At 37.2% G+C, this 22,181-nt stretch overlaps 1 protein-coding gene and 1 long non-coding RNA gene across 2 annotated transcripts in view; both read right to left on the bottom strand.

The window, feature by feature from the left end:
- Positions 1-22,028, bottom strand: part of stx1b (syntaxin 1B) — a 42,533-nt gene extending 20,505 nt beyond the window's left edge. Inside the window, exons 1-3 of the mRNA XM_079589792.1 lie at positions 21,706-22,028; positions 4,555-4,629; positions 1,381-1,480 (exon numbers count right to left, since the gene is read on the bottom strand). Coding sequence (XP_079445918.1) covers positions 1,381-1,480; positions 4,555-4,629; positions 21,706-21,735 — 205 coding nt within the window. The 5' untranslated portion in view covers positions 21,736-22,028. The remainder of the gene's footprint in view (positions 1-1,380; positions 1,481-4,554; positions 4,630-21,705) is intronic.
- LOC306986670 overlaps positions 1-22,181 on the bottom strand; it is a 392,716-nt gene that overhangs the window by 228,399 nt on the left and 142,136 nt on the right. The window lies entirely within an intron of this gene.

Genomic DNA, 22,181 nt, shown 5'->3' with positions numbered 1-22,181 from the left:
CTATTTTATAAATTTAACCTGCTCTGAAACTGATGTTTGATTACTATTGTAGGGTGAAGTATTTATAGGAATTGCAAACATTTTTAGAAAAAATAGCCTATGGATAAGGATACTTATGGTTGTCTCTGCTTATTAAATGGGGTAAAAGTACACACAAAAATGCATACTTCACCTTTAAAAAGTGTGCTATACTATTTGCTATTTAATGTTAAATTAGAAGCAATATTTGAGTACCTGTAAAATAACAGATTCCACAAAAGCATTTCCTCATTAAATAACGTTGTAACCGCACTGATTCGGACACAGTTGGCTTACTGCACGTTCACTAAAGAGCTGCTCTGTCAGAATGACCTCAACACATTAGTCACAGACAATACTGGAACGACTCAAACACTCATAGACATTTGCCGTAATTGAAGATTGTTGCTGGGGAAAGATGAGGTGAGCAGGATTTTTTAGAAACATTTGAGGACTCAGAGCTGAAGAAACAGCCTCTATAGATGCAGTGTGGGCTGGTGCACTGTGAGGTGTGTGGGTTGGGTCTAACAAACACTTGGAGCGATGTGGCGACTCTTTTGTAGAGTGGGTGGCGCAAATGCAAGGTATTGGAGAAAGGCTTGAATAGGCTCACCAATGAGCTCATATATCTTACCACACAAGTGCAGTCAAGTCATGGAGCTGGTGCTTTCCGAAAAGTGATAAATACTTTTTCGAATTTGCACCCCTCAAACCTTCCTGCATTGTGAGCGAATATGCACGTATGATAAGTTTTAGGGGTTGTACATATGTTTAAAGGGACAGTTCTCCAAAAAATTAATCATTTACTCACCTTCTGTACATAAAAGTTTGTGACTTTAAATTCCCATGTAAAGATTTTGAATATAACACACAAGTCATATTTTATGCAATGAACATGAGTAAATGATTCATTTTTGGGCGAACAATCAATTTAAGGGCGAGCGGTATAGTAGACAATGCAAATATATACAGTTCATCACTTTTAATGTTGAAAACGTTAAAAGACAAACATGAAATTTGTCATGTTTCCCTGAGATATAGATATGCATTTACAAACATGTGTCAGTGTGTTAGGTTTATATTTGTATGCATGAATGGATAGATCCTAGAGGGAGATATGGGGGAGGTAAAACATCAAATTTGCATACAATTTTTTTTTATTGTATGCCTGAACGTCTCATGAAGTGTCACATACATGTATATATACATGTTCATGTTAGTGATCTGAAAAACAACCATATTCTAGAGGCAGAATATTCATTTTTAAACCACATTGAAATGAACGTGAATGCTTTTTCATTGGCGCAGTGTAAACGCTGAGGCAGTAGTTTGGCTAAAACTGTGCCGATGGGTGAAACTCACTTTCATCAGGGTTGGGTGCTGCTAGGATGGCACTGTGCTGCTTCTTGACCTGTTCTACATCCTCTGACAGCTTTTCAATACAGCCACGGATCTCCTCAACCTGTCAAGAGAACATGCGTTAAATAATGCTCATAATCCATATAGTGATTTGCAAATTATATGAAAGAGGACTAAATCTAAATGACTACTTGCATATTTGTGAAACTCTGTGTAAAAAAAAAGAAAAAGAGAAAGTAATTGGCTAATCAGCTTGAATAACATGGAGCAAATTAATATTTGTATTTATTAATAATAAAAATAATTATGTATGATATAATTATATATTTAGATTATATATTTATAAAAAAATGAAATATTTTGACATTTTCATCATATTTCTACATCCCATATTACAGATACCATATTATTTCATCTCACATTAAATGTTGGCTTAGCTTTAGAAATTTATTTGCGATCAATGTTCATCATTTGGAAGAAAGCATGCAGGAACAAAACTGGTTTAAGGTGTGAACTGCATAAAAATGAATAACTATGCTTCCTTATGTTCAAGTAATAAAAAACAGTATGGGAAAAAATGCCAAGAGACTTTTTTTTGTTTTATTTCTTAGATTTAATCATTTTGAATCTACTTGCAGTATTGGCCAAAAGTGATGTCCGGCCAAGGAAAATTGACATCCTCACCCTTTATTCTTTTTTTTTTCTTCAAATATTATTCATACTGGCATGATGAATCCGATTCTGACTTGTGATGCAGCCTGAATCATAATCACACCGTGTTCGTTCGTTGGCCAGAGGAGAACTGCCCCTCGACTGAGGCTGGTTTCTCCCAAGGTTTTTTTCTCCATTCTGTCACATGATGGAGTTTGGGTTCCTTGCCACTGTCGCCTCTGGCTTGCTTAGTTGGGGACACTTAATATTCAACAATATAGATAAAATGAACTAATTTAATAATTGATGATCTTTACAACGGAACTGAATCAACACTGAACTGACTTCAACAACAGCCGAAATGCATCATTTTCCTGTTATCACTGTAAAGCTGCTTTAAAACAATCTGTATCGTATAAAGTGCTATAGAAATGAAAGTGACTTGCCTTGACTTGATCATTAAATAAAAAAAAAGATTTTGTAAGCGTAGTTGTGCTTGTAGTAAACATTTGTTTGTGATAACGCAATAAAATAAGCCAAATTGTTCGGACATAATTTTTTGGCCTGGCTGTCATACAAAGAAATTATGAACGCATGCAAAAACAAGAGAGAACCAACTTAATATTAGTCTGTTGTAGTCAATGTATGCTTTATCCTGTGAGCTTTTTGTTTTTCTATGCATTTTCTATTGCTGTAGTTTGCTTTTTTTTTTTTGCCAAATAATTTTGTCAGATAAATACCTAAACCAAGTTTAGTGTTTTGTTTTTCCTGCATATTTAATATATATATATTTTTTAAATTAAATATTTTCCTTATATTTTAATTGTAGTGTCAGAAACAAATATCCCCTCCGGACATCACTTTTGGCCACTACTGTAGATTGTTTTCATTACAAATTATATTATCAGAATTACAGTTAGTTAGTTAAAGGCTGAAATACACTACACAACTTTTTGTCAACGCTAGTTGCTGAAAGCCAGAGCAAATCTGCAGATTTTGTGCAGTCGGATCACGAAGTGTAATATGCAGTTGGGCACAGACAACTTTTTTTTTTAAGCTTCAGACTATGATTCCATCCAGTCAGAGGATATCAAACACTGAATATTTTGAGCCGATTTTAAAACACATATTGTTTTCATATTGTTTGTTGTGTTTGGAATGACTTGAAAGTCCGGTAGTATTTGATATGTATTTACTTTAATGATGCCCAGTTTTTCCTCTGTAACCATTTACAAAGTCAGCAAGTGTATGATTTGTAGTTTTAAAAAAATCTGTTCAGATTTTTTAAATCAAATAGTGTGTTCTGGGCCGGATTTACCTCATTGTGACATTGGCAAAATACATTAGCCTTTATATATATATATATATATATATATGTATAGGGTCCGATTTACTAACAGCTTGCGCCAGCACAAATCCTCTTTTGGCGTTAAAAAACTATACTGTCAGTATTTACTAAAGACAAGCAGTGAAAAATTAGCGCTGAAAAGGCATGGACAGGGTTATTCTTGCAGCTGACCTTATTGCATATGAATTTGTAGGAGTTTCCTAGCCTGGAAATCCAGACCCAGGCTAGGAGTTTCCCTTTCAGACGCAAAATTAATTGGAGGAGAGAGTTTAAATGAATCACGCAAGATGATTTACTATGGTTTGCGCTGGTCAATTTACTGGTATTTGCGCCATTTACCGCCCCAAAAAAAGCATGTTAAACCAGACGCTAATTTGTGCTGCTCTTGATAGATTGCGTTGGTCATTATGGAAATGATCCGGCTGTGTCTGTGTTCTTTCATTTGCACGTCGTCAGTAGATCACGCGCAGAACTTTCCTCTCCCATCGGCACTTTTATGGGATTGTGCTCTCATGCTAATTTGCCCTGTTTAGTAAATCTGGCCCTTGTGTTTGTTGAGAAAAGAAAATGCAGTACTTATTCAAACAACCAGTTATTTATTTACCCTTCCACTGCAAACGACCAGAGGCGCAAACCAACAGTTTGAAGAGCCAATGAAGTTACGAGGATTAGTCACAAGCTTTTTTTTTTATCCTTTTCATCGGTTAAAAATTTGCAAAAACAGATGTAAAGGGTGACCAATAGTAATACATTTATGAAAAAAAGAATAATAAAATGACGAAATATGGAGATACGAGGTTTCTGCCCAATAGTGACGATTTTTTAAGTTTTATTAATTTATGAAGTAATTGTCTTACAGAATTTTAGCATTAGAGTGAAATGACATTAGAGTTAAATTATATTTTAATAATTTAAAAATATACATATTATTTCTCCTCATTGTAATTGAGGACATGCAAGAATGCCCGTATGAATAAATCCGGCCCTAAGTGTGTTCCAGCTTTAAGTTGAAATCGAATATTTACATGAATCTCAGAATGTTTTAGTAATTGGTTTGTCTCTCTTTTGCATTAATGACAGCAGCACTCAGATTGATATGAACAAAACCTGATGAGCAAATCAAATCAGCTACATCTGCATAAATCTGGATATGATATTTGCCTTAAGATAAAGTTTACCTGTTCAAAAAATTCATCCATAAAGTGGTCCCGGTCGACATGAACGACTTCCTCATCATCGTCACTGTCCTTAGCCTGTGAGGAAAACAAAAACATCACTTAGATTGTTTTAATAATCTCAATCCAAGAAAAAAACATTTCTTTAGTAGTTTTTATAATGTTGGGCAATAACTTTACGGACAAGCACGGAGTGAAAATAAAATGAAATGTTGGACAACATACCTCTACAGTAAATAGGAAAAGTGTATTACAATAAAATTATTAACATTTAGTTGGATTATAGTTTATCTGATGCTTTTACCAAAAGCGACTTATAAAGGAGGAATACAACAATAGTGATTCATCTTAAAGAGACAGTTGCACAAAAAAGAGCAATCACCAGTATTAATCAGCATTTCTTCCATCAATGCAGAATAATTCTTTGCTGCTGTTTTTGTTGGCTTCACTTAATATCTCATTTTCAACCAAGAACACAGTGATAATGAGATAATGGCCCAAACACACAGTAATTGGGTTTCAAAAGAGCAACCGTATTCAACACATCCAGCGGCTTCTCCATTTCTCATATAGCATAAAGTAGGGCAGCCTAATAAACTAATGCAAATCACATGTTTCCAGATGAGCACACGGTGTCACATTTAAAAGATCGTTTGATTGTGTTCACATATTGGTATGAGAATTGGGGATAGCTGGAGGGTGATCTCAGATTAGCTGTACGGCCAATCCACACTGAGTGTAATAGGACGTTCTCCTGTGTGTGTAGCCATAAAAACCATCCCCCGTCCCAACCTCTGCACCTTTTCTGGGAACTAATAGCTCTTCATTTCAAGCACACTGCTTCGCACCCGATGAAACGGCTATGTCCAAAGTGAAAACATATATTATTGTGACAGTCAGGGGGGTGAGCTGGAATCTTGTTTACTGGAACACGATTTGGAATTTCATGGGCACTCGTTAATATTTAGCGCTTAATCATTAATATTTACAAAGCCGTTCTTGGAGAATTGTGTGACATTGTTGCCAATGAAACTAATACAGCTTTTATGAGGATTTTGAGCAATTATCATCACCACAGACAGGCTCTTAATATATTTGTAACTGTAATAAACTGAAACGGAGACCAGATATTACTGTATGTTCATGGAGATGAAATAGACAGGGCATGTTAATATTTAAATTGAATTATTAAATTAATTATAAATAATTAAGTAACGCAGTTATTGAAAACAACATTGAAACCGGTTTCCCCAAAACTTGCTATTCTTAGAAGAAATACTTACGACAAGAGGTTATTAATTTCCATTGGAGAGTTTTATGAGGGCTGCATGGAGATTTAACTCTCTGCCGAAGTGACATTTTCAGATCATATTTGTTTTAAGCTTCGGATACTTTCAAATGTTTCAACTTATGCGGTTAAAACTGTACGCGACAGTCCAACTTGATATGATGTGAAAAGCGCTATACAAATAAACTTGAATGATGTATTCCAATCAAAACTATAAACGCAAAGTAAAAAACGACAATAATATTTGTCTAATGTCATCTTAAGCACCTATTATGTCTATAAAAAGGACAGTTATAAATATAGTAGTCAAAAATAATTATTTATTATTTTTAGCCTTGGGCAGACCATAAAGTGTTCCTTTTAAAAGTAATAGATAGTATATGGATAAATGGCATTATTCCTCCATTACTCTATGGGCAAAAAATGGAAGGTGAATGTTTGTGCTTTGGCGCGATATAATAATATATGATATATTATATTTGAATAGAAAAAATACAATAGCTGCTAAAAAAGCCAATGCGGTGGGTGCAAAAAGGTCCAATTCGTACACTGGCGCTGATTTGGTTGACATAAATTTACAAGAATACATTTAGGTGATTGACAACTGGCTATTTCTTGAGCTGAATGTTTTTAATCTTAGATATTTCTACAGTATAGAGCTATGCTAGACATAACTGTCTGCCTGTCGGGTGATTGATGCATCAGCCTGTCTATCTCCAGCTAACATCATTTAATTCATGCAGAGGCTATTTTCGCTCTCCCGTCATCAGATAATGGCAATAAAGTCCCTTCCCCCTTGAGCAAAGGTGAAATGTCTGATGCTTTTAGCTTACTGACAATTGCATAGTCAACATTTTAGCTAGCCGTTTCTGGTTTAGCTATCAGATTCTATGCATTTCCCTGTGACGAGGATTGCATGTCAAAGCACAATGAAATAGTAACAGAAAGCGGCCTGTGTGTTGTCTCATCAGCCGTGCTAATGTTTACTCGCCTGCTTCTGCCCTTATCTGGCCGCTCCCTTCCCGATCCCTGCCCTCCCTGCCCCCCCCCAGCATCTGCTTTCACGGGGAGTGGCTCTGCCGCTGGTCCCCTGTGCTGTATGTCTACGGTACCGCAATATCAGTCGCTAATGACCTTCACAAAAAATTCTATAGCAACAGATTTCAGGAGGAGAAGGAGAGGCCTGGTGGATTACTGAATTTAAGTGCTGAGTTGTGCCACTGAAGCCTCCTACCAGTGTGGTTAGTGTGTGGGTGTGATGATGGAAGATTCTGCACATGTTGTTGCCTTTTTTTGGGGGAAGACACATTCTGTGTCTACAAAGCTGGATAGCACAGATAAGGTCAGGGGAAAGAGTTTGGATACAATAAATCTCCTACGATGTTAGACAAGGGTCACAGTGGGACAGCAATAAACAATTCATATCTGCTTTCATCCCTTTTGTTGCTGAGTGACAAGAAGGGATTCTCTGCTAAAACAAGAGGAGACATTTTAGAGAATTTGATATATTTGAGATATATTTGATACTACCTCAAAATATATTAGCCTGGAAAATGGAAATGGAGATTTATACATGGTTGAAATTACTTGAAGTTATTATTAGTCATCAAACAACAGAATACAAAAATGTTGAGGTTTATCTAGATTTTATAAGAAATATATATATATATCTTACCTATTTATCTATATATTTAATATGTATTTTATTCTTGGGATGGCAAAGCAGAATCAGCATCATTACTCCAGTCGTCAGTGTCACATGATCCTCCAGAAATCATTCTAATATGATGATTTGCTGCTCAAGAAACATTTCTTATTAGTGTCAATGTTAATAAACAGTTGTGCTGCTTAATATTTTTGTGGAAAACTTTTCAGGATTCTTTGGCTGAAATGAACAACATTTAACAGTATTCATGTAAATTTATATTTTGATATTTTTAGCAGTGATCTATATAGTTAGCGTACTGAAAGCATCCTGTTGCATTTGACCATTTTATTGCATCTCATGCTATTTGTGGGGCGTTTCACAACTTAAAATAGTCCAGCTTTTAAAACACATCTTTAGATGAAAGGCATTCTGCTAGTTGTCTAGCTGTTTTTGCACACAAGGAAGAGAGTCATATCGGGGTCATGTGAACACAAAACCTGCCTTCCTTAAGGCAGATTATTTGTACATTTCTGAATTATATCCAAAGCGACTTGCAATGCATTCGGGGTATTCATTTGACCAGTTCTTAAAAAAAAAAAAAGAAACTAATTTTTATGGTCCAATACTTTATGGTTCAATATAGGAAAATTTTACATTTCCTTCTTTGCAATCCAAATATCAAATATAGATATATAAAGAACCCTGATAGTGTTGTTTTTCACATATTGGCTTTTCTTTTTAAAAAGAGCACCACTGTATGCTCGGGGATATGTCACATCTACTCATTGCCAGCCTTATGACAGATCCTCTGCAAAACTACAGCATAAGCAACCCAAGGTCATTATAGTCTATTTGGGTACACAGCAAATGTCTGAGATTGGTTTTAAGCCAGGGATATTATACAATCAGAGGGCCATTATCGCAAAATAAACCCAGACAGGGTGTTCAGGATCTGGTCTTGTACCACCCCGAGCGTCTGTTTTGCCAATGACCGTCCATGACTGTACATTACCCTGCTTGTTACACGGCTACTTAAAAAAATAAATACATGGACATTATTAAATTATTTTAATATTATGCTTGTACAGGCCACAGGGAGACAAAACCTAAGCACAGCTGTGAGGGGAAACTGTATATTTTATGAACATTTTATTTGGATTATCTTGGTATTTTCAATGAAAGACGTCATCATTTTAACAAACACAATGAATTACGACTATGCCTGACCTGAAGTTTATTACCAATCAGAACAGATCTGCAGCCCACCAGTTAAAAACCACCTTAATACAGTGTGAAAGCTAATTAAGGGCAAAAGATACTTAGGAAAATGTCGAACATAAGTAGCTGCTATGGCTTAAGATGAAAAAATGTATGAAAAGTAAGGAAGATTATGTTGCATGATGAGCATGTGCATGCTCCAACATCATCTGTCTAGAGAAGTGGCTAATACAATGCTGATGATTCAGCACATGGAGACAAAGTATGCAGACATACGGCTGTACATGACTCATTTTGAATATCATGTCTAATATATCAATGTCTAAAACCCAAAGTATACTTCGGGCCTCCGTATTACGTAATGGTCTGATCACTGTCCATGTGACGTCATTTTCGTCATTAATTTTTGTCATCGTGAGGGTTCGCGGAGGTCCTCGAACACTGTCCGCGTGCAGCCCAATTTTTGTGTCTGTGAGGACGGTGTGCGTACAACAGCGCATGTGCAAGTGACTCGAGTGCATTAGATAGTGCGCATGCGTGAATGCATCTTTCCACACTCACAGCCAAATGGAGCATACTTTGAAAGACTTATGCGCTTGAACACGGAAAATTAAGTATACCTTTCGTACTTTATTTTACAGTCCTGTTCCGCATGTACATACTATATACTTATAACTAGGTACTAACCCTAAACCTAACCTTAACCTATGCATTATATTACCAGTACTTTCTTGGGTAACTACACTGTAAGTACACATTCTGTAAAATAAAATGTAACCAGTAATACTTTATTTTGATGGTCCACTTTAGACTAACTAATGTGAGTTAGTTGACATGTAGTTGCAAAGTTACTTATAGTTAGTAGTAGAATGTCTAAAGTTGACCACTGAAATAAAGTGTTACCAGAAATTGTTATTCAATTAATTATACTGGTCTATAATTATACTTCTTAATTATTTTAGCCATCAAGAGTCCCATTGTCAACCAGCTTCAAAGAAGGCAAGCTTGCATTTGGGACAACAAGTGAACAAGCATTCAAAAGTCAACATATGCTGCTTGTTCCAGATACATTTAACATTTGTATCATTTGTATCGCCTCGCCATTTTTACTTAATTTGTAGGGCTTATACTATTATGATTTCGGAATCAGATTGTGAGAAATCCCAGTGGCACCCTGTTGCCCTATTTCACCATGAACCTCAGGAGGTAGTTAGCTCAGGTAATTGACTCACCTACATAGAAAGTCTGAGATGGAGAACGTACATATATGCATTTGGCAGATGCTTCTATCCAAAGTGACTTACATTACACTTAGGGTTCATGCCTTCCTTGGGAATCGAGCCCATGATCTTGATATTGCCAGAGTGATGCACTAATAGGAACTTAGTCCGAGTATATGAATCCAGATCCCACCCTTATATTTACCTTTAAATTATGCAGGGCCTCCCCTTTATGCTGTCAAGATCAAATTAAATTTGTTGGCTTTGTTGTCACTGATTTCGTCAAGTGATTTAGCTAGACTGCATCTATTAGGTTACTTTAGTGGGCCAGAATTTATATCCCACCTAGTGTACAATTACCAAAAATGAAACAAATATAGTGAAATATTCACATTTCCTGACTTGCTGGTTTTAATGGTATATTTTGCAAACCAGCTGTACCATAACTAGACAGGAAGCCATTTTGTTTTAGTTGTTTTATTGGCGGTGTTAAAGACTGGTGGGTGGTGTGCAGCAGAGAGGACATGACATTGTCCCTGCAATAAAACTGTCCACACAATATACTGCAGGCATAGTCGTACCCACGCAGTGATTGGAATACAAACACGCATACAAACACGATTTGGCCATTTATGCCCTATCGGTACATGTGTACATTGTTTTAATAATATGTCACCAAATATCTTACTTTTGCTCTTAATAGTTGACTTTCACAATATAGGCTACTTCATGAAAATAATAGAAAAGCTTCAGCAATGATATAAAAGTTTCACACTCCCAAAAGCTTAAATATGAGGTATCAAATGCTGCTTTAGTTCATTTGAAAATATTATTAACAATACTAATAAAAAATGTGCATAGATATGCCTCTTATGAAATACTTAATTGTTATTTTTTTCATTCTTTATTTTACAAAAAAAAAAAATTGCCCGCATTCATAAGTTTCAGAACACGCTGAATTGCTCAAGTGGTGCTTTCCACGGAATGAATGTGTGTCACTCTCAGCTTTTTCATACTTTGATTTATTTACCCACATTGCGATTAGAAAAAAAAGCCCTTGGCAGGAATCGAGCAATAGTGAGTATGCTTAAGGATGCGAAAGCAAGCGTGTATGAGTGTGTGGCAGGGAGAATCAAGAGGAATAAGTGTGCAGCTGTAGGGGGAGGGTCAGGAAAGTGCAATGAGAGGGGGATGGGGAGAGAGACAGACCTCCACAGGGAAAGAGAGAGTGATGGGGGAGGGGGGCCAGAATGATGCGGAATAAGTTGTCACCGGAAAAGGACGTTTAAAAAAAGTATCCCGTTCCAAGCAGGTGACGAGGACATTCACTAGCAGTATACGGCAGGCTCTCGGAAATTTTCACTTGAATCGGTGCCGGGTTCTCGCGGAATAATGCAGTAAAAAAATCAGGTGTGGGGGTAATGCAGAAGTGTCATAATCCTGCATCCCTGCCGTTGGCCCATCTGCGCTGAGGATGGCCATTGGCCACAGGCATCAGAAGTCCTTACAGCGTTAGACAGTAACCTCCTTTAGCCTCATAATACTGCATTAGTTTCTGTTGACAAACATGAGGAACCGCGAGAAGTGGTGGAAAATGTGATTATATTTCCAAAGTGGAAGTAAATCACATTCCTGCCCTAACCCGTGGATTCTTTCGATATAATGGTGCATTATGGGATATAAAACATTTGAGGAATGGCATTAAATTTTGCATCACATCTAGCAACAATGAATGATGTGTGTTCCGTCATGAGACTGAGAACTGTAGAAAATACAAGAAGAAAAAAAACAGCATGGAAAGATTTTATCAAGAGATGACAATATTAAGATTAGCATGATGGTTGTTATTAAACCACATCGCATGTGTCATGCAACCAGTATTATTCATAGAAAAGTGATAGTTCTTGCAAAACATGGTTTCATTTATCCTCAATCTATCACATTCAATTTATAATTTTATTAGATTATATGCTTAATTATGGCAATGCAATATATAATTACTGCATACAATTTTGCATCATGTCTAGCAATATCCAAGTTCCTTCAAGGGAACCTTCCATTTAAGGGAAAAGTTGTGGCTGTAAAAACAAAAAATGGGCAAGAACTGTGTATAAAAGATGAGGAAGAGGCATTATATTGTGTATTTTGTGTTGTCTGGTGCATTATGTCCTTCTCTCCACCCAAGGGACAGGGTTATTCCCAGTTCAATTGAGCTATAAACCGAGGCTAATAACAAGAAGAAACTAAATAGACAGTTGATGAGTCATTTGTCAAAGAACTAAAAGCATAGGCTATATATGGTCATTTGAGTAACCTCGTGCCATTAGAAATCAATTGAGGCAGATGTGAACAAGCCTAAATAAAAGACCATAAATCACAATCCAAAAACGAATCAAAGGCTATTTAACTAGGGCTGCACAACTTCTTCATTAAAAAATGAGAAATGACCAAAACTGTAAAAAATCCTTCTACGGTTTTAAAATTAAGAAAATGAATAATATAATAAACTTTACAGCAGCAGAATTTGATATCCGTAAAAATGGTGTATGATGTTAGAATGAAGATATTAGATGTTTAATGTATAGCTAAAATAAATGTTATTTTGGACCAATGAGATTTTACAGTGGGCGGGGTTAGTGCAGCACAAAACTGCAAAAAAAATAAACAAACACAAAATTAGAAACCAGCAATCAACAAAATGTCCCGTATTGCAGTGTTGGTTAAAACATGTTTTTTAAGTGTTTTAAACAACACTGCTTCTGAATCATTGCTCTATACTCTTCAGAAAAATCCATGGAGAGAACTGTACAAATTACAAAAGAAAACCAGAGATAAGGTTTTGATTAGCATGATTCTTGCTACTGAATCATATTGCATGTGCCACGCAACCAATATTATTCTTAACAAAGTGATAGTTCTTGCAAAGCATGGCTTGTTTTATAATTGATTATAATAAATTGATAGTCTTATCAAATGTTATGAAATGTATGAATAACAACAGCTTGTATGTCACAGAAGCTGTGTCCAGGAAAGTCTATAACACAACATGTCAGCTTGGGTAAACTATTAATCATGTCCTTGAACATATTGGGCCCTATGTATATTGGCCACTTTGTACACCCACGTATGTATCATTCCTATTTTGCAACCGACGCACAGCGGACTTTTCCCTCCACAGACGCACGTCGGTAAATTAGGGAATGAATTTGCATTCCCGGGGGCGGTTCAGCGAAAAGAGGAGGCGTGTTCCAGCGCAAACTTACCAGGAAAAACCTATAGTCTAAAGTCAGTGGCGCGTTATTCAGATGCTATTTTAAGGCTGCATACGTGGCCATAATGTAGCGTGTGCACAACGCGCATATACTTTGCTTCTCTCATCTACACAGACGCAGCAGTTCCCATTTTTACAAACCATACATAATTACATGGAAAAATATTACCACACGAGGGAAATCATTGGTCCAATCAAGTCCATGAAGATGTGAAAAAATAGGCATAAATCTAGCTTACACATTTACCCAAATTATTCAGGCTAATTGTAGTAATGACAGATTAAACCTGCTTGATCACTAGTGGCAAGACACATAAGTATATAAGGACATCGACAAAGTGGGTTGTCCGTCAAGAACCAGGAAACAAAATTCTGAAGACTGCGAAATCACCTTTACCATCATGTAAGTTGCGTGCGCCTGGCAAATACGCCGTTATAATAGCAATCTGACATGGAACAAGCGCGCCTGCTCTTAAAGGGAATGTGAGATTCCCATGAGACGCTCTGATTGGTTTATTGCATGTTACACCCAAACCACACCTATGAGTAATGAAGCTACTTCAGACCAACCCCTTTTAGATTTGCGTCGGGCACAAGAGTCATTTATCCCGCCGGTATAATTACAACAGCACCCGAGATCCGCACACAAAGTTACTTGCGTTTCGCGTTTGATACTTGCGTTTCAGAACGTTAAAATAGGGCCCTTTTTTTTATATAAGGAAACAAATCATGCAAAAAAATATTTTGATGATATTCACAATAGTGTCAGTAAAATCAGAAATGTTAATAAGATCATGAAATGTGGCAGCAGCTCCAAAGAAACAGACACTTCTTAGAAACACAAAAAGGTGCGATTGGGACTGACATCTCGACCACATACCAGTACTGATAAAACCGCTTTCTGTTTCCCATTGGAATAGCCTCTGCCTTTTCACATTAGTCAATAATGACTCTGGTATGAAAAATAACTATCTGCTTCAAATGACAGCAAGCCTCTGGAGAATGTACAAGAAACTTGCTGACTCATTCTCTGTCCGCAGTCAATTTAAAGCATAAATCCACCCTGTAACTTTTAAATCATGGCAAATCTTGCCGATCTATTGAAATGACCCATCAGGGCGGTATTTTGTGGGCATGACTAAAAGGAATTAAATCAGAGCTGGTCAGAAAGGGAAAACTGTGATTCAGTCTTAATGAAATTGAAAGCCCATGCAGCCTGACCTCAGTCTAACTTGCTTGATGTTGATGCTTGACGTCGCTTACAAAAGATTATCCTGGTCTATTATGAATTTTCCATTACATGGTGTGAAAAATGTGCCACAGACGCAATATCATGGATGATGCTTTGCAGATGTTCATTCACAGTGTTTTATGAGGCAATCAGTGCTTTACTTTGACCATGACTAAGCAAAATGTGAGTGAAATATAGTTTAGTAGAAGGTCATATGAACATTTGTTCATCTGCAACTTCAATTTATATTCATCATGCACTTTTCCCATAGTCAGGTCTTTGTTGACCTTAATCATATTGGAGTCAATATTTCCAAAAATTGCATTGCAATTCAATCCCTTTTTGCATTTGTCTGTAGTTCTTCAAAAGCCCAAAAATTGAGGGAAATGGATCAATAAAAGAATGGATCAATACTAATGCTGTTATTGACAGGACCTCCCTCTTCAAATTCTTCAGTAATTGCCAAGACTGCTAATGGTGGTGCAACCATTCAAGAAAAAAAAAAAAAAATCCAATTACTTCAGTGGGCGCCATATGTTTAGACAGATTAAAGGAACTGGCCAATCAGAAATTAAAATTCAAAATCATTTACTCACCCTTATGTTGTTTCAAACCTCTATGACTGACTTTCTTCTGTGGAACACAAAATAAGTTTTGAAGAATGTGCTGGTCTCTGAATCCATAATGTAGCTTTGTTGCAGGAACAGACTGAAATTTAAGACTATTATGACACCTTGTGCCTTTGCATCCTTTTTTTAAGTTTGAAAGCATCAGTCCACATTAATTGTAACATCATGGAAAAGAGCAACCAGCACATCGGTACAAAAATAGCAACAGCAATCAGAGTGATTAGGAGAAAAAATATAAAGTTATATTGGTTTGGAATGATATAAGGGTGAGTATATGACAGATTAAACTATTCCTTGGATGCTATTATGTGTCCACTGTCCAGGTCTTAATTTGAGAAACTATAGGGGAGGACATCCTATACACATCAATCTTAAGCACTAAAAGTACCATGACAATGTTTCCTGCACTGCTCTTATGAATCTGAGAGAGAGAGAGAGAGAGAGAGAGAGAGAGAGAGAGAGAGATGTGAGTACAACAGATAGACAACCAGCTTTCTATTGCATTGTCCTCACAAACATACCAGTGTTGCCTGATTTGCAAAGAAATTACTCTTTTGAGTCATTAAGCTGGTTCTGAATTGGTCAACAAAAAAAAAAAAATCTGAAACTCAAGAAACTCAACCCAAAAGAGATTGCTTCAAATTAAAAGAAAATAAATACATTCAAATGTTATTGTTTTTAATGTTTAAGCTCATAATTAGGTAAAATTACTATTCAAGTACTAATAAAACTATTCATAAAATCATTAACGAATAAGAAACGCTATAAGAAATCCGATTCGTAATGGATCTTACAACTCCCATCCCAACAAAGCTAGCATCCAGAACTTACCAGTAGAGTAAAAGCCTACTATAGCTATTTTCAGTGGTCAGTGGTTGGATGACCTGCAGGGGTCGCTGTGTAGCTCATAAATCCACTAAGCATGCTTGATACCAAATATATATACTCTGTATTTTATTTTTTTATTAAATGTTAAAGTTAGTGTGAGGTATCAGCCAGACGTATATAATACTGCAAGCTAACATGCTAGCAGATATCTTCATATCTTGTAGAAATCTTCAAGACTGAATCCAGATCTTTCATTCAGGATTAAAGTGCCACTTAAGTGTGTACTTATGTGAAATGTATTTATAGCAGATCAAAAACTTTGATTTGTTTCAATATAAAAAGGTTTTACAGTCCTACACTATAGATTATTGACAAAGTGCATTAGCATGTATAGGGTGCATCCATTGCCACATTTCTTCTAAATCTGGTTTTAGACTGTAAAGAATCCCCTGACAGTCCTTCAACTACTTGAACATTTAAGCCTTTTAACTACTTGCCTGTATCATTCAGTCCCAGTTTTCAGTTACAAATCACTAACAATGTCATTATAATCTGTACTATTTTCTAGCATAATCTCTGAGCATCCTCACTTCACTACCTACCGCTGAGCTTTTTATATATGCAAAAAGAGCCAACCAAATCGGTTTAGGTTCAAAATTCATTTTACAGTATTACAAAGCAGTTTTACCCAATTCCTGTGGATCAGCAAATCTACCCAGTGTACATTTAGTGCAAAAACCCCACAACTGAATCCTTAAACCTTTATTTATCTCCTAACCACATGTCTTTATGATGCATCTCATTTACTCTCCATCTGTTACAGTACCTGTGGCCTCCACCGCTTATCCCTTTTTCTTTTCTCCACTCTCTACCTCTTCCCATTCCGCCTTTTTCTGAGATTTGGGGAAATTCCACTTCCCTCTCTAACCTTACTGCAGTTTGATTCCCGCAGTGCTTCACTCTTCCCGTTTCCCACTGACACAGCCACATCCGCGACCTGTCTTGACCTATCTGTTGCATCTGTTGTTGGGCAGCGGCCAGCTTCACATATGTAGCCGTATATTCCCATCTCCCTCTCTCTGCCAATTATTATCTACCTGTTCCGGCCCCGTCGGCTGACAAGACACACACTGAGTTCACTTTCCCCATGAGCTCAGCTCTTGCTGCCGTCAGCTGTAGCGCTGCTCGCTGCTTATCATTCTGATGCTTTCTCTGTGTGTCGCGTCGGCTACCGGGGTTCCCTGCTTCTGTTCCATCTGTCCAGAGAATTAATACCACACACGTTAAAAAACAAAACAATTTTGAGCATCTAACAGGTGAGCAACCAATCATAGTCACAAATGAGTGCTTGGTTTGGGGTTAATTAAGGTAGCAGGGATCCAGAAAATCATTTTTGTTGATTCCGAAATAAATTAAATATTGGCAATCCAATCCGTTTCTGTGTCTGAACACTAAAAATAAAAACTTTTTAAGTTAGTTATATTAAGCATTATGTTTCCATATTCCCTGCGTTTGTTCTAATAAAATCTCTAAAAAAAATGCAATCAATTAGACCCCATTTTTATATAAACCTACTGATATGCAGAAGCATTTTTAGCTTACAAAAAAAGTGATATTTGTGTGTTCATTTTATTCCTTTTTTTTTTTAGCAAATAGGCCTATATCACATCTGCACCCACACTGTAAAAAAATGTTGGTTTAACTTAAAAAAGCAAGTTACCTTGTCTTAAAATTTTGAGTTTGTTATAATTAAAAATTTGAGTTAATACAATGAAGAAGAATGGTTTAATAAACAGAAACTAAAAATAGTATGTTATCTTCACACATTATTTATCGAAGTTGATTTGACAAAAGATAAAAAGTTGTGATAACAAATCATAAATATGTTATTGAGTTTATAGTTTACAACCTATTTATGGTCATAATTGGTGCAGCTGAATTGTATCTGTGGATTCTATTAGCACTCATTTAATATCAATTAGCACAATGTGTCTGACCTCTCCTTTTCTGGACAAAACTGGGCAAGATAATACAGTATGTGATGTCACATAGTCTTTGCCTTCCTGGCGCTTCTGAGTAAATTAATATTAGGTTGCCAACTTTCCAGTCAGTCCACACCTGCGGTTTTTCACCAAACAATAATCTGGATATCATGTTCATTGCAAAACATATCACGATTATGATAAAGAAATTATTTTTATGCTCAGTCTCTACACATACTGTATTCATCACTCAACAAGAGACAGTGGCTTCCAACACAAATATTGTTTGTTCGTTTATTTTGATGCACAGTAAATTAAATTTTCCCCACATTTAGCATATTCTCACCCCTTCATTAGCCAACTACCTGAAATATACATACCATGTGGGAAACCACGTCCTACATTCAACTGATCTGAGAAAGCCCTTCAGTACAGTCATATAACTATATATGAATTTTAATATTCAATCCAATATTCAGTGTTCTGAACATTTCAATATTTAAACACTAAGCCTATACTAACAAGCTAACAATCCAGACATATCTTGTAACTTATTGGGCTTTTAGCTTGGGTCTGGCGAAACATGTCTACATGACAGGCTGACTTCTTAATAGTTCACTCAAAAATGAAAATTGTCATCATTTACTCACCCTTGTAACTTTTTGTCTGTGGAAAATAAAAGAAGCTATTCTGTGGAATGAATATCTTCTGTTGTGTTCAGCAGACGAAAGAAACTATTTTCATTTTGGATTGAACTATCCGTTTAATATCATATTCTGAAGGCCAACAAGAACTTGTTTCGCATTCAACAATGCACATTTAATTCACTGCCTATATCATTTAAATTAGGAGTCTTAAATATGACTTTACCTCTCAAGCCTGTTAGCTGAGAGGCAAAGAAAAAAAAGAAAAAAAGGCTGAGAGACACAGACATTCAACCTTGCCTCTCTCAAGGACATTACAGGGCACAGTGAAGCACAACAATACATTGTGCATGTTTAGTATCAGGATTTTAAACAATTTTTCTTCAGATGTTATGCTTTTTAATCATATTTATTGCCTGCTTGATCTGTCACATTAACGATCCAATGCTGACATAAACTCTATCCGCTTTTCAAAAGACACAGCCAACACATGTCATTACTCATGAAAAGACTTCTCTGTTGCAGACCGTATATGATGCTTAGGATATGGAATTATCATATATTAGGAGAGTCACACATTTTACTCTGGTGAATATTTCTTAGGGTAGATGTATTTTTGAAAGTCTGTTTCAGTATGGGCTGATGCCTTAAAGTCTTGGTTGCAAAAAAAAAAAGCTTTTGAACATTTCCACTGCCAAGGAAAAAAGTTCAGTCAAGACACATTGACCTTTTGTGATATAGCAGGCATGTTGTCACACTATATGTTAAGTTATCACAGTGGAACCTGCCATTAAACAGCCTATTAATTCTGCTGGCTATATTTTAACAGTAAGAGAGTTATGAAAAACAAAACAATGAAACATCAAAATTGAAAGGTTAGTGTGTGTGTGTGTGTGTGTGTGTGTGTGTGTGTGTGTGTGTGTGTGTGTGTGTGTGTGTGTGTGTGTGTGTGTGTGTGTGTGTGTGTGTGTGTGTGTGTGTGTGTGTGTGTGTGTGTGTGTGTGTGTGTGTGTGTGTGTTATACATTAACCTTTCACTTTGGATGTTTTGATGTCTACTTTTTTATTATTATTTTTCTTAAAAAAAAATGTTGAACTAGGTGTTTGAAACCAATGTACACAATTGTCTAAATTAACTTCTGACTCAAACCTTACAGTTACAGCGATATAGCCCGAGTGACAACTTCTCCTATGCGACAACTAGCCCCAGATCCATAGGTCTATTGTCTGGATCAAACGATCTGCCATTGATATTCTGTTCAATTCTCTGTAGGTTCCTTCTGGCTGTTGTCAGTGCAATCATAATAAAATAAGTGTGCTAATTATGTGAACAAGGCTGTTATGGTGACGTCTTCATTGGAGTACAGATGCAAGTCATAAATCTACAGTCCTTGTGTCATTTTATTTTACCTTTTTATTTATTTATTTTGCTTTTTTTTTTTTTTTTTTTTTTTTTTTTTTTGGAGCCAAAAGGTTTGCTTTGGCCACTGTGGAGCATAATGCGTTCCCAGCACAATTTCATGAGAAATACTTCAGGCTGTAATTATCCCATTCAATCTTACTCATTCATTTAATGTCAGATCTCTCCCCTATTCAAATGAAACCTAATATTGAAAGGGGCAAGGTCAATGAATTCTGTCTGATTTATCCTTGCTTGTCTCCACTATGCATAGACACGCTCGCCCTGCGCACGCCCACAGTCCAAGTAACCCATACACTTCCCTCACCGCGCGACCAATAGCCTACGTCACAGTGATGTTGACGATTACATAAAATTCGATTATTGCCCAATCATGTCGCATCAGATTCGCGCTGAACTATTAACACCTTATGAAGCTAGACTAATGATATATATGTTTAAAGCACAGTGGCAGCGCCAGCATACAGCACTCAGCTTTAGGGAGTCTGCACGCGCATCACGTATAATTGCGAATTCTGTAAATCCAATTATCTGTAGATTACATTTCTACGTTTCGTCTGATAAGCAAATGCTGATATCAGATGCTCCGAGTCTCCAGGGGAATAAGAGAAGTATTGGACTGATTCCGCAAAAGGTTTTGTACAAATGACTTTTTATGATGTAGCAAGTGGCTCTCCCGAGAAAGATGCACGTCTTTGGGCTTGGTTGTGAAGTTGACGATATATTTTGTTTTACAAACATGTTAATGTAGCCTACATATCGCTCGTTCACCCCCACCCCTTTCGCTCCCTTGCAAAAGCGCACTACACACTGATGAGTGCAGTGCACTGGGTTCAGGCGTTTCCTTTTACGATATTCCATTGATCTCTGGCGACGGAAAATTCGTGGAGGTTGGGCGACGCATTAAAGCTTTAAGGCCCACCTTCGATATTACTGAAAAATGAAATAAATAAATGATTAAGTCGCTATACCGTCGCGACTACAAATAGAAATACCTTGGCGGCCATGTTGTATTCGTTTAGCTCAATTGGGCGATACGTGCAACAATATTACACCCTTTCATATTTAATATAGGGGCTTAGAACGGAACAATGTGTGCTGCAATAATCGCACATCCCATCCAATGATCCAAATGCGTCCGATGTAGATGTAGCCTGCATGTAACCAGAATGGAGCTTTAGTGAAGATACTCAAAATCCTCTGGTGCAGAAGGGAAAATTGAATAGAGTTCATAGGGTACGGAACACGGGGGAACCTGTTCGGATGAATGTCATTTGCGTTTAACAAAAAAAAAAAGTATTAATAATTAATCATAGTGGTGATCATAGAATTAGATATTGGGATGGTGCGTATAAGTGTAAGGATACTGCCTAACTATCCGCAGCAGTCTATACTCTAGATCACACTCCTGGGCGACATGTATCAAAGGTAGTCTGTGTGCATGCTAATGTGGGGGGCTCATTTCGCGAATTACGCCATATAACCGGATTTGATCGATAAATCGATCCATCGCACATGGAACAGCTAGTGCTCGCGTGAGAGCGCTATTAAAAGCATAATGTGTATTGTGGTAGACGGTTACATTTGTAATTGCGTAAAGAAAAAAGATAAAGGGGAGAAAAAATATCGGAAAATGTATGAAATCCGTACCATGCCCATAAATGTTCAGCCGTGAGCGAGCAGCAGTGAGATGTCAGCTGCTGACGCCCGGTTGCGGTGAGGAGACGGAGAATATGGGAGGAGATGAACGATAAAGCATCAGAAATAAAGACTTACACTTCGTAGTTCCTGCGTGCGATCCTTCATTTTTCCCCGCCGTGCTGGCCAAAAATACCGCTTGAGATGTCCGCTGCGTTCGTGTATTTATTATTAGCAAATGTCTGGCTCCTGTTTAATTTCCCACAGATTTCGGTGATTTCAAAAAAAGAGCGCCCTGTTCTTCCCCTCTGCACTATTTCACGCCTTTTTTCCTTTTCCCTGTTCCCGGTTCTGTGATGGTGTGTCCTCCGTGGCGGTGCAGTGATGCCCCGCAGCGCGCTCTGACTCCAGCACACGAATGCGATTCCGAACGCGGTACTGATGCTGCAAAAAAAAGAGGTGGGGGGAGGGGAGCGATGCAGAGGGCTGGAGCGCTTCTGCGCATGCGCCGCCGTCTAACTTTACCTGCTGCCCCTCCCCCATCCCGCTCGCTTGCTGTACTGCGTGTCTCCGCATCGCGTAACTGACCTACGTTCCCCATTATAAGTAGGGAA

The sequence above is a fragment of the Phoxinus phoxinus genome (assembly GCF_949152265.1).
Source record: "Phoxinus phoxinus genome assembly, chromosome: 19".
Classification (NCBI taxonomy): Eukaryota; Metazoa; Chordata; class Actinopteri; order Cypriniformes; family Leuciscidae; genus Phoxinus; species Phoxinus phoxinus.
Note: the sequence above shows the minus strand (reverse complement) of the source record. Positions and strands in the feature narration are given on the sequence as shown.